Source organism: Hemitrygon akajei, chromosome 17 (assembly GCF_048418815.1).
Source record: "Hemitrygon akajei chromosome 17, sHemAka1.3, whole genome shotgun sequence".
In the NCBI taxonomy this organism is placed as follows: domain Eukaryota; kingdom Metazoa; phylum Chordata; class Chondrichthyes; order Myliobatiformes; family Dasyatidae; genus Hemitrygon; species Hemitrygon akajei.
The window spans coordinates 1,833,263-1,846,985 of record NC_133140.1 but is presented as its reverse complement, the minus strand read 5'-3'; the positions used below and the strand labels follow the sequence as shown (position 1 = coordinate 1,846,985).

Sequence of the window (13,723 nt, the reverse complement as noted above, 5' to 3'; positions counted from 1 at the left end):
ACATTGGACATCGGAGTAGTTCACGGATGTTGGACTTTGGACTAGTTCACGGATGTTGGACTTTGGACTTGTTCATGGACGTTGGACATCGGACTAGTTCACGGATGTTGGACTTTGGACTACTTCATGGATGTTGGACATCGGATTAGTTCATGGACATTGGACTTTGGACTAGTTCATGGACGTTGGACTTTGGACTAGTTCACGGACGTTGGACATTGGACTAGTTCACGGACGATAGACATCGGACTAGTTCATTGACTTAGGACGGGACTAGTTCATGGACGTTGGACATCGGATTAGTTCAAGGACATTGCACTTTGGACTAGTCCATGTACATTGGATATTGGACTAGTCTTTGGACATTGGACCAGTTCACGGACGTTGGACATCGGACTAGATCATGAACGTTGGACATCGGACTAGTTCACGGACTTTGGACATCGGACTAGTAGACGGACGTTGAACATCGGACTAGTTCACGGACATTGGACATCGGAGTAGTTCACGGATGTTGGACTTTGGACTAGTTCACGGATGTTGGACTTTGGACTTGTTCACGGACGATAGACATCGGACTAGTTCATTGACTTAGGACGGGACTAGTTCATGGACGTTGGACATCGGATTAGTTCAAGGACATTGCACTTTGGACTAGTCCATGTACCTTGGATATTGGACTAGTCTTTGGACATTGGACCAGTTCACGGACGTTGGACATCGGACTAGATCATGAACGTTGGACATCGGACTAGTTCACGGACTTTGGACATCGGACTAGTAGACGGACGTTGAACATCGGACTAGTTCACGGACATTGGACATCGGAGTAGTTCACGGATGTTGGACTTTGGACTAGTTCACGGATGTTGGACTTTGGACTTGTTCACGGACGATAGACATCGGACTAGTTCATTGACTTAGGACGGGACTAGTTCATGGACGTTGGACATCGGATTAGTTCAAGGACATTGCACTTTGGACTAGTCCATGTACCTTGGATATTGGACTAGTCTTTGGACATTGGACCAGTTCACGGACGTTGGACATCGGACTAGATCATGAACGTTGGACATCGGACTAGTTCACGGACTTTGGACATCGGACTAGTAGACGGACGTTGAACATCGGACTAGTTCACGGACATTGGACATCGGAGTAGTTCACGGATGTTGGACTTTGGACTAGTTCACGGATGTTGGACTTTGGACTTGTTCACGGACGATAGACATCGGACTAGTTCATTGACTTAGGACGGGACTAGTTCATGGACGTTGGACATCGGATTAGTTCAAGGACATTGCACTTTGGACTAGTCCATGTACCTTGGATATTGGACTAGTCTTTGGACATTGGACCAGTTCACGGACGTTGGACATCGGACTAGATCATGAACGTTGGACATCGGACTAGTTCACGGACTTTGGACATCGGACTAGTAGACGGACGTTGAACATCGGACTAGTTCACGGACATTGGACATCGGAGTAGTTCACGGATGTTGGACTTTGGACTAGTTCACGGATGTTGGACTTTGGACTTGTTCATGGACGTTGGACATCGGACTAGTTCACGGATGTTGGACTTTGGACTAGTTCATGGATGTTGGACATCGGATTAGTTCATGGACATTGGACTTTGGACTAGTTCATGGACGTTGGACTTTGGACTAGTTCACGGACGTTGGACATTGGACTAGTTCACGGACGATAGACATCGGACTAGTTCATTGACTTAGGACCGGACTAGTTCATGGACGTTGGACATCGGATTAGTTCAAGGACATTGCACTTTGGACTAGTCCATGTACCTTGGATATTGGACTAGTCTTTGGACATTGGACCAGTTCACGGACGTTGGACATCGGACTAGATCATGAACGTTGGACATCGGACTAGTTCACGGACTTTGGACATCGGACTAGTAGACGGACGTTGAACATCGGAGTAGTTCACGGACGTTGGACATCGGACTAGTTCATCGACTTCGGACATCGGACTAGTTCACGGACGTTGGATATCGGACTAGTTCACGGACGTTGGACATCGGACTAGTTCATCGACTTTGGACATCGGACTAGTTCACGGACGTTGGATATCGGATTAGTTCATTGATGTTGGACATCGGACTAGTTCACGGACATTGGACATCGGACTAGTAGACGGACGTTGAACATCGGACTAGTTCACGGATGTTGGACATCGGACTAGTTCAGCGACTTCGGACATCGGACTAGTTCACGGACGTTGGATATCGGACAAGTTCACGGACGTTGGACATCGGACTAGTTCACGGACGTTGGACATCAGACAAGTTCATTGACTTTGGACATCGGACTAGTTCACGGACGATAGACATCGGACTAGTTCATTGACTATGGACTTGGGACTAGTTCATGCACGTTGGACATCGGACTAGTCCACGGACGTTGGACATCGGACTAGTCCACGGACGATGGACATCGGACTAGTTCACGGACGTTGGACAGCGGACTAATAGATGGACGTTGGACATCGGACTAGTTCACGGACGTTGGACATCGGACTAGTTCATCGACTTTGGACATCGGACTAGTTCACGGACGTTGGATATCGGATTAGTTCATTGATGTTGGACATCGGATTAGTTCATTGACGTTGGACATCGGATTAGTTCATGGACGTTGGACTTTGGACTAGATCATGAACGTTGGACATCGGACTAGACCACGGACGTTGGACATCGGACTACTTCACGGTCATTGGACATCGGAGTAGTTCACGGATGTTGGACTTTGGACTAGTTCACAGATGTTGGACATCGGATTAGTTCATGGACATTGGACTTTGGACTAGTTCATGGACGTTGGACTTTGGACTAGTTCATTGACTTTGGACGGGACTAGTCCATGTACCTTGGATATTGGGCTAGTCTTTGGACATTGGACTAGTCCACGGACGTTGGACATCGGACTAGTAGACGGACGTTGGACATCGGACTAGTCCACGGAAGTTGGACGTCGGACTAGTCCACGGACGATGGACGTCGGACTAGACCACGGACGTTGGACGTCGGACTAGTCCACGGATGTTGGACATCGGACTAATAGATGGACGTTGGACATCGGACTAGTTCACGGACGTTGGACATCGGACTAGTTCACGGACGTTGGACATCGGACTAGTTCATCGACTTTGGACATCGGACTAGTTCACGGACGATAGACATCGGACTAGTTCATTGACTTTGGACTTGGGACTAGTTCATGTACCTTGGATATTGGGCTAGTCTTTGGACATTGGACCAGTTCACGGACATTGGACATCGGACTAGTCCACGGACGTTGGACATCGGACTAGTAGACGGACGTTGGACATCGGACTAGTTCACGGAAGTTGGACATCGGACTAGTTCATCGACTTTGGACATCGGACTAGTTCACGGACGTTGGATATCGTATTTTGGATATCGGATTAGTTCATTGATGTTGGACATCGGATTAGTTCATTGACGTTGGACATCGGATTAGTTCACGGACGTTGGACGTCGGACTAGTCCACGGAAGTTGGACGTCGGACTAGTCCACGGACGATGGACGTCGGACTAGACCACGGACGTTGGACATTGTACTAGTCCACGGATGTTGGACATCGGACTAATAGATGGACGTTGGACATCGGACTAGTTCATCGACTTTGGACATCGGACTAGTTCACGGACGATAGACATCGGACTAGTTCATTGACTTTGGACTTGGGACTAATTCATGGACGTTGGATATCGGATTAGTTCATTGATGTTGGACATCGGACTAGTTCACGGACATTGGACATCGGACTAGTTCACGGACATTGGACATCGGACTAGTAGACGGACGTTGAACATCGGACTAGTTCACGGACGTTGGACATAGGACTAGTTCATCGACTTCGGACATCGGACTAGTTCACGGACGTTGGATATCGGACTAGTTCACGGACGTTGGACATCGGACTAGTTCACGGACGTTGGACATCGGACTAGTTCATCGACTTTGGACATCGGACTAGTTCACGGACGATAGACATCGGACTAGTTCATTGACTTTGGACTTGGGACTAGTTCATGGACGTTGGACATCGGATTAGTTCATGGACGTTGGACTTTGGACTAGATCATGAACGTTGGACATCGGACTAGTCCACGGAAGTTGGACATCGGACTAGTCCACGGACGATGGACATCGGACTAGTTCACGGATGTTGGACTTTGGACATGTTCATGGACGTTCGACATCGGACTAGTTCACGGATGTTGGACTTTGGACTTGTTCATGGACGTTCGACATCGGACTAGTTCACGGATGTTGGAGATCGGATTAGTTCACGGACGTTGGACATCAGACTAGTTCACGGAAGTTGGACATCGGACTAATAGACGGACGTTGGACATCGGACTAGTCCACGGACGTTGGATATCGGACTAGTTCACGGACGTTGGACATCGGACTAGTTCACGGACGTTGGACATCAGACTAATTCACGGACGTTGGACATCGGACTAGTTCATCGACTTTGGACATCGGACTAGTTCACGGACGATAGACATCGGACTAGTTCATTGACTTTGGACTTGGGACTAGTTCATGGACGTTGGATATCGGATTAGTTCATGGACGTTGGACTTTGGACTAGATCATGAACGTTGGACATCGGACTAGACCACGGACGTTGGACATTGGACTACTTCACGGTCATTGGACATCGGAGTAGTTCACGGATGTTGGACTTTGGACTAGTTCACGGATGTTGGACTTTGGACTTGTTCATGGACGTTGGACATCGGACTAGTTCACGGATGTTGGACTTTGGACTACTTCATGGATGTTGGACATCGGGTTAGTTCATGGACATTGGACTTTGGACTAGTTCATGGACGTTGGACTTTGGACTAGTTCATGGCCGTTGGACATCGGATTAGTTCATGGACATTGGACTTTGGACTAGTCCATGTACCTTGGATATTGGGCTAGTCTTTGGACATTGGACCAGTTCATGGACATTGGACATCGGACTAGTCCACGGACGTTGGACATCGGACTAGTAGACGGACGTTGGACATCGGACTAGTTCACGGAAGTTGGACATCGGACTAGTTCATCGACTTTGGACATCGGACTAGTTCACGGACGTTGGATATCGGATTAGTTCATTGATGTTGGACATCGGATTAGTTCATTGACGTTGGACATCGGATTAGTTCATGGACGTTGGACATCGGATTAGTTCATGGACGTTGGACATCGGAGTAGTTCACGGATGTTGGACTTTGGACTAATTCACGGATGTTGGACTTTGGACTAATTCACGGATGTTGGACTTTGGACTTGTTCATGGACGTTGGACATCGGACTAGTTCACGGATGTTGGACATCGGACTAGTTCATGGATGTTGGACATCGGATTAGTTCATGGATGTTGGACATCGGATTAGTTCATGGACATTGGACTTTGGACTAGTTCATTGACTTTGGACTTGGGACTAGTTCATGGACGTTGGACATCGGATTAGTTCATGGACATTGGACTTTGGACTAGTCCATGTACCTTGGATATTGGGCTAGTCTTTGGACATCGGACCAGTTCACGGACATTGGACATCGGACTAGTCCACGGACGTTGGACATCGGACTAGTAGACGGATGTTGGACATCGGACTAGTTCACGGAAGTTGGACATCGGACTAGTTTATCGACTTTGGACATCGGACTAGTAGACGGATGTTGGACATCGGACTAGTAGACGGACGTTGAACATCGGACTAGTTCACGGACGTTGGACATCGGACTAGTTCATCGACTTCGGACATCGGACTAGTTCACGGACGTTGGATATCGGACTAGTTCACGGACGTTGGACATCGGACTAGTTCACGGAAGTTGGACATCAGACTAGTTCATCGACTTTGGACATCGGACTAGTTCACGGACGATAGACATCGGACTAGTTCATTGACTTTGGACTTGGGACTAGTTCATGGACGTTGGACATCGGATTAGTTCATGGACGTTGGACTTTGGACTAGATCATGAACGTTGGACATCGGACTAGTCCACGGAAGTTGGACATCGGACTAGTCCACGGACGATGGACATCGGACTAGTTCACGGATGTTGGACTTTGGACTTGTTCATGGACGTTCGACATCGGACTAGTTCACGGATGTTGGAGATCGGATTAGTTCACGGACGTTGGACATCGGACTAGTTCACGGAAGTTGGACATCGGACTAGTCCACGGACGTTGGACATCGGACTAGTTCACGGACGTTGGACATCGGACTAATAGATGGACGTTGGACATCGGACTAGTTCACGGATGTTGGACTTTGGACTTGTTCATGGACGTTGGACATCGGACTAGTTCACGGATGTTGGACTTTGGACTACTTCATGGATGTTGGACATCGGATTAGTTCATGGACATTGGACTTTGGACTAGTTCATGGACGTTGGACTTTGGACTAGTTCATTGACTTTGGACAGGACTAGTTCATGGACGTTGGACATCGGATTAGTTCATGGACATTGGACTTTGGACTAGTCCATGTACCTTGGATATTGGGCTAGTCTTTGGACATTGGACCAGTTCACGGACGTTGGACATCGGACTAGTCCACGGACGTTGGACATCGGACTAGTAGACGGACGTTGGACATCGGACTAGTTCACGGACGTTGGACATCGGACTAGTTCAGCGACTTCGGACATCGGACTAGTTCACAGACGTTGGATATCGGACTAGTTCACGGACGTTGGACATCGGACTAGTTCACGGACGTTGGACATCGGACTAGTTCATCGACTTTGGACATCGGACTAGTTCACGGACGATAGACATCGGACTAGTTCATGGACGTTGGACATCGGATTAGTTCATGGACGTTGGACTTTGGACTAGATCATGAACGTTGGACATCGGACTAGTCCACGGACGTTGGACATCGGTCTAGTCCACGGACATTGGACATCGGACTAGTCCACAGACGATGGACATCGGACTAGTCCACGGACGTTGGACATCGGACTAGTTCACGGAAGTTGGACATCGGACTAGTTCACGGACGTTGGACTTTGGATTCGTTCATGGACGTTGGACATTGGACTAGTTCATCCTTGGTGCTGAAGTCAGCTGAAGCAACTTCCCCTCAAAGAAACTGTTACCTTACCGGTGGCAGTGGTGGAGGCGGACACGATAGGGTCTTTTAAGAGACTCCTGAATGGATACATGGAGCTTAGAATAATAGAGGTTTATGGGTAAGCCTGGGTAGTTCTAAGGTAAGGACATGTTCGGCACAGCTTAGTGGGACGAAGGGCCTGTATTGTGCTGTAGGTTTTCTATGTTTCTATGTAAACTGGCCACCCACAGTCCATCATGAATCACTCAGGGTAACAGTGTTGATCAGTGTCAATGTATCTGAACTGATGATAGAGCTGTGTTCAGTCCTGCTGTTGTTGAATCTGTCCATCCAGCATTTCTTGATCTCTCTCACCCTATGTCCTCCATCCCTCCCTCTACAGTAAAGCCCACATCCCCCTCATTCCTGCCCAGCATGGCACTGCAACCTACTGTCCAGCACTCCTTTTTACACTGCGTCAGGTTGTCCTCAAGTTCTACCCCCTCTCTTCTCACGTTCCCTGCAGCCTAAACACCATGGTTCCCTGTACTCCACAGCCCATTCCATACATCCACCCTCAGTATTACCCTGCCCCCCCACCTGCCCAGATTCCAGCCTGGTTCCTAACATGTCCTGCCCCCGTGCTGACCTGACACACACGTGAACAAACACACCAGTACATTGTCAGCAACTGCTTCACTACCATCCAGTCAGTGGCAGTGCAATGACGTTAGGCACCGGGCAGACAAGTTCCCAAGCCAAACACGGTAAAGAGCTTCCCAACAGGCTGAAGAAGACTCCCTGCCAAAAATACCCCCAATACCTCCAGGTAGGTGGGCAGAGAAGGTCTGAGGTTAGGCTCAGAGCTGCTGTTAGAATAACCTCAGCTCCTGGAGGCCTTGGCCTTAGTACAGAGGTAAGGCTTTGGCCTTGCCTCAAAAACCTCACCAGGCACAAGAAAGCAAGTCTAACCAAGGTGGACTGGGGAATTGGGGGGTCAGAATCCCAGGAGGGTTTCCATGGTTCCCACCACCACCCACACCCTCAGTTCCTTTCATGGTGACCAGGTGAGAGCGAGGTTGGAGGGACTGTCTTACTTGGTCTTGTCCAGGTCGATCGTGTGGAAGAGGTTTTCCAGTTCTTCTTCATTGAGGGTCCCATCAGAAAAAAAGGCCCGGAATTCATCCAAGGACAACTTGCCATCATCTGGAAGGTAAAGACAGAAGCGGATTCAGTCCATCTCAGCAGGTGAAGGACCCCAGGCTCAGACCACATTACACCGCACAACAACACTCCCCACACTTGCAATCTGCAGTCCAGCAAACAGCCCAGACCCTGTCAAACACATCCCTCAACCAAGGGGAAATTGGAGAGGCACGTAGAGCTACCACCTCAGCACCAGAGAGCCAGGTTCAGTGCTGAGCTGTAGTGCTGCCTGTGTGGAGTTTGCATGCTCTCTCTCTAACCATCTGGCTTTCTTTGGGATGGTCCAGTTTCCTTCCACATCTCAAAAACCTGTGGGCTGATAGATTAATTGAGCAAATCGATGGCCCCTTTCATGTGTAGGTGGTGGGAGGCGATGGGAACGTGAGGAGGTGGGATTGGATAATGGCTGGATGATGGTGAGCACGGTTCAGTGGGCTGAGGAGCCTGTTTCCTTGCTGTACAATGACTGAGACTCCAGAACATTCAGGTACAGTACTGTAACGTAGAAGTAGGAGAGTCTAAAAGTAGAGGGTTTAAGATGAGGAGGAAGAATGTAAAGACTAAATGTCTCAGACAGAGGGTGCTGTGTTTATGGAACGAGCTGATTGGCAAAGTGGTTCCAAAGGCAACACTCAAAGACATTTGGACAGGGAAACGTTTAGAGAGAAATGGGCCAGATGCAGGTAAATTGTTCCTGCTCTGTTGGACAGCTGGGTCAGCATGTACATGATGGTCCCAAGTGCCTGTTTGGGACGGGTGGCAGTGCAGATGCTCCAGTCTACAGTACTGGTGCTGAGGTTGAAATGGCTGAGTGCTTGAAGCATGGCCAGGCCCAACCATGTAGATGCTTCGGCCAAGAATGTGAATCACTGCCCCCAATTCCTCAAGAGGTAAAAGAAATTGGGCACGTCCTGGTTGACCACACTGATTTCTGTATCTGCACCATAGAAGCATTCTATCTGGATGTATAATGGCTTATTTTACATTCATTTTTTTATCCGGATGACCACCATGGTTTGCTATGGCAACAGCTCTGCTCGAGACTGCAAGAAAACGCAGAGTTGTGAACACAGCTCAGCATATCACAAAGACCAGCCTCCTCTCCTTTCCATGAATTCTGACAAGATGTCCTACCACATCAGTAAAGGAGCTGACATAAAATCAAAGACCCCACCCACCCCAGACATTCTGTCTTGTCCCTTCTTCCAATCAGAGAAGATACTAAATTCTGAAAGCACATAACCACCAGGCTCAAGAACAGATTCTACCCCACTGTTATGACTCTTGAATACACGTCTTGTGCAATAAGATGGAGTCCTGACATCAGCATCTACCTCATTACAACTTTGCACCTTAGTACCTGCACTTTCTCTTTAACTGTTACAGATTATTCTGCATCCTGTTACCTTTTTCCCTTGTACTACCTCAATGTACTGATATGATGAATGGATCTGTATGCAAAACAAAGATTTCACTGTACCAATTATAAACCCAGAATTTATTTAGTATGCAGCAAGCTGATTATGGACAGTAGCCAGCATCTGGGGAAGGACACTGTTTTAAATTCAGCTTCTGCAGAGTTTCAATTTTCAATAGATTCAGCTGACAGCCAGAATTAACTTCTCCTGGAGCTGGAATATCTTCCAGAGAGCCTCAGCTGACAAGTAAACTGCATAGGCTGGCCGTGAGTTCATTGTCACCATGTCACCTAACACTCTGTTCTACAGCAGGCTTCCTGCTCAGCAATCCCTACCTTGGAAGAAGCAAGTTGTCACTGCCAGCCTGAGGTCATCCTCCAGTCATTAATGTTTGCAGTCCAGGGCGTTTTGGCAACTTCCCAGTCAGTGCAGAAACCCTGCCCAAGGTTTGGAATCGAGGACTGGTCAGGTTGGCTTATCTTCCAACAGCTCTGCACAGAGTGCAACCAGCCAATGGCTCACCATGACTGGTACTTGGTTCTCCAGCTGTGCCGGGTGGTGGAGAAATCAGTGTTGGTTTACTATTGTCACATGTACCGAGATATGCTTGTTTTGCATATCATCCATATAAATCAAACCATTACACAGTGCATTGAAGTAGAACAAGGGAAATAACAGAATGCAGAAGAAAGCTACGGAGAAAGAGCGGTGGAGATAAACAATAAGGTGGAAGATTATAATGTGCTGATGAAGGATCTCAGCCTGAAACATTGACTGTTCGTTCCCCTCCAGAGAACCTGCCTGAACTGCTTGGTTCTCTCAGCATTTTGTTCCTTCAAGCTCATAATGTCAGGTTGTTAGGTCAGGTGTCCATCTTATCATCATAACAGTCCTATTGTGCTTTCAGGCTTCTGTTCATTGGGAGAGAGGAGAAGAGAGAGAGAGCCTGGGGTGGGCGGGTCTTTACTGAGACAGCGAGAAGTACAGACACCATACCGTCTCAGTAGATTAACTGTGAAAGTGACACAAGAACTATGAATAAGGATAAGATCCTTGTGAGGAAATATTAAGACCATAAGACCACAAGATATAAGAGCAGAATTAGACCATTTGGCCCATCAAGTCTGCTTGGTCAATTTTCCTCTCAGTCCCAAACTCCTGCCTTCTCCCCATATCCCTTCATGCCCTGACCAATCAAAAATCTATCAAGCTCTTCCTTAAATATACATAAAGATGGACTCCACAGCTGGCTGTGGCAGTGATTTCCAAAGATTCACCACTCTCTGGCTAAAGAAATACATCCTCATCTCTGTTCCAGAAGGATGCCCCTCTTTTCTGAATTTGTGTCCTCTGGTCTTAGACTCTCCCCCCATGGGAAACATCCTCTCCACAGCCACTCTATCAGGGCCTTTCACAATTCAACAGGTTCAATGAGGTCAGCCCTCTTCCTTCTGAATTCCAGTGAATACAGGCCCAGAGCCATCAGCTACTCTTCGTACCCCTGTTAAACTCCCTCCAGTTTCAGCACATCCTTTCTATGGTAAGGGACCCAATCCTGCTCTCAATACTCCAAGTGAGGCCTCACCAGTTTTTTTATAATGTTTCAACATGACATGCTTGTTTTGACATTCTAGTCCTCTTGAAATTAATGCCAACATTGCATTTGCCTTTCTCACCACAGGCTCAACCTGTAAACTAACCTTTAGGGAATCCTACACAAGGACTCCCAAGTCCCTCTGCACTCAATTTTTTTGTATTTTCTCTCCATTTAGAAAATAGTCAAACCTTTCATTTCTTCTAACCAAGTGCATGACCATACCGTTCCCGACACTGTATTCCATCTGCCATTTCTTTACCCATTCTCCTGAAATGTTGAAGTCCTTCTGTAGCCTCTCTACTTCCTCAAAATGACCTGTCCCTCCACATATCTTCATATCGCCGGCAAACTTTGTGAAAAAACCATCAATTCTACCATCCAAGTTATTGACATATAATGTAAAAAGAACCAGTGCTAACACAGACCCATGTGGAACACCACTAGTCACTGGCAGGCAGTCATAAATGGCTCCCTTTATTCCCAATCCTTGCATCCTGCCAATCAGCTACTGCTAGAATCGTTCCTGTAATACCATTGGCTTGTAACTTGTTAAGCAGCCTCATGTGTGGCACCTTGTCAAAGCCTTCTAAAACTCAGCCAATTCTCCTTTGCCTATCCTGCTTGTTATTTCTTCAAAAGATTCCAACAAGTTTGTCAGGCAAGATTTTCCCTTGAGGAAACCATGCTGAATATAGCCTATTTTATCATGTGCCTCTAAGGAAACTATAGGTCGGTTAGCCTGACCTTATCCTTAATAATCGACTCCAACATCTTCCCAACCACTGAGGTCGGGCTAACTGGCCTATAGTTTCCTTTCTTCTGCCTCTCTCCCCTGTTGAAGAGTGGAGTGATATTTGCATTTTCCAGTCTTCCAGAACCATTCCAGAATCTAGTGCTTCTTGAAAGATTATTACGAATACATCAACGATTTCTTCAGCCACCTCTTTCAGAACCCTGGGGTGTACACCATCTGGTCCAGCTGACTTATCTATCTTCAGGCCTCTCAGTTTCCAAAGAATCTTCTCTCTTGTTATGGTAACTTCACACATTTCATGCCCCCTGGCTCCTTTAACATCCACCTTACTGCTCATGTCTTCCACAAGGAAGACTGATGCAGAATACTTATTCAGTTCATCTGCCATTTCATTGTCCCTCATTACTACCTCTCCAGTGTTATTTTCCAGTAGTCCAATATCCACTCTCATCTCCCTTTTACACTTCATGCATCTGAAGAAACTTTTGGTATCTTCCTTAATATTATCGGCTAGCTTCCTTTCATATTCCATCTTTACCTTCTTAATGACTTTTAGTTACCTTCTCTTAGTTTTTAAAAGCTTTCCAATCTAACTTCCCACTGATTTTTGCTCCATTATATACTCTCTCTTTGTCCTTTATGGTGGCTTTGTCTTCTCTCGTTAGCCATGGCTGTGTCATCTCAGCCACAGATGTGTCGCTTGTGTAATGTGTTGCACTCTGGGAGATCACAGGTGAACAGAAAGTACAAGACCTATTTATCCACAATTGGACTGAACTCTTCTATTGCTGTTCCTTTTTGCATCTTGTGGCACATTGGGTGGCATTTTTGCAGCATTCTGTATTTATACTCAACCTGGCATGAAGGAGCTGGCCAGTACTGGTGCCACTACCCCATCAGCTGGCCACCCTTCTACACCTTGCCAATTTAAGAGTCTGCCTGAATGCCTCTTAAATATATCTGATTCCAGCACTTCCTCTGATATCAACTATTCTCTATGTAAAATAGCTTGCCCACTCTGATCACTTTGAAAGGTCCTTCCCCTTACCGTAAACCTCTTGTATCAGATTTCAACTAATTCCCCAAACAGATGGCTTGACAAGCTATTTGTAAAAAAAGATGAAGACCGGAGAACAGAAGGTCTTAGTTTTGGAACAGGGGGTCAGCTACTGAGAATCACATACAAACTTTTGCAGCATTTGATCTAGTGGAGGCTTTATTTAAAACTCAGTGACTTGTACTTTTGTAATAGCTTAGAATAGATCTGACGTGGCTTTAATGAACAACAGAGCTGACTAACAACTGGCCATTGTTATGATCGCAGCCCCCTCCTTCTTGAGAATCGCAAGATCGCTATTAATTCGGGTCTTGGACCCAGGAAATGAGAGAGAATCCTCAAGGTTTTGGAATGTGTCCTGGCCCCTCAGCAAGACAAAGCCACAGATAACGGCCATTGTCTCTTGGAGACACCTTTGTGGATTGGGGACTGTGCTACGTGCAAGCCCTCAGGGCAACGTGGGCTGGGTGACGGGGAGAGATTGCATCATCCCAACCTGATTGACATCTGAGACCCCGTGAGTCCAGATAAAAGAGGGGCTGTAGAGACGGCCCCTC

General features: G+C 47.1%; 1 protein-coding gene across 2 annotated transcripts in view; it reads right to left on the bottom strand.

Annotated features, from left to right (window-relative positions):
- necab2 (N-terminal EF-hand calcium binding protein 2) overlaps nt 1–13,723 on the bottom strand; it is a 153,588-nt gene that overhangs the window by 116,179 nt on the left and 23,686 nt on the right. For both annotated transcript variants that reach the window (XM_073069570.1, XM_073069572.1), the window contains exon 3: nt 8,232–8,340. In XM_073069570.1, the coding sequence (XP_072925671.1) occupies nt 8,232–8,340 (109 nt within the window). The remainder of the gene's footprint in view (nt 1–8,231; nt 8,341–13,723) is intronic.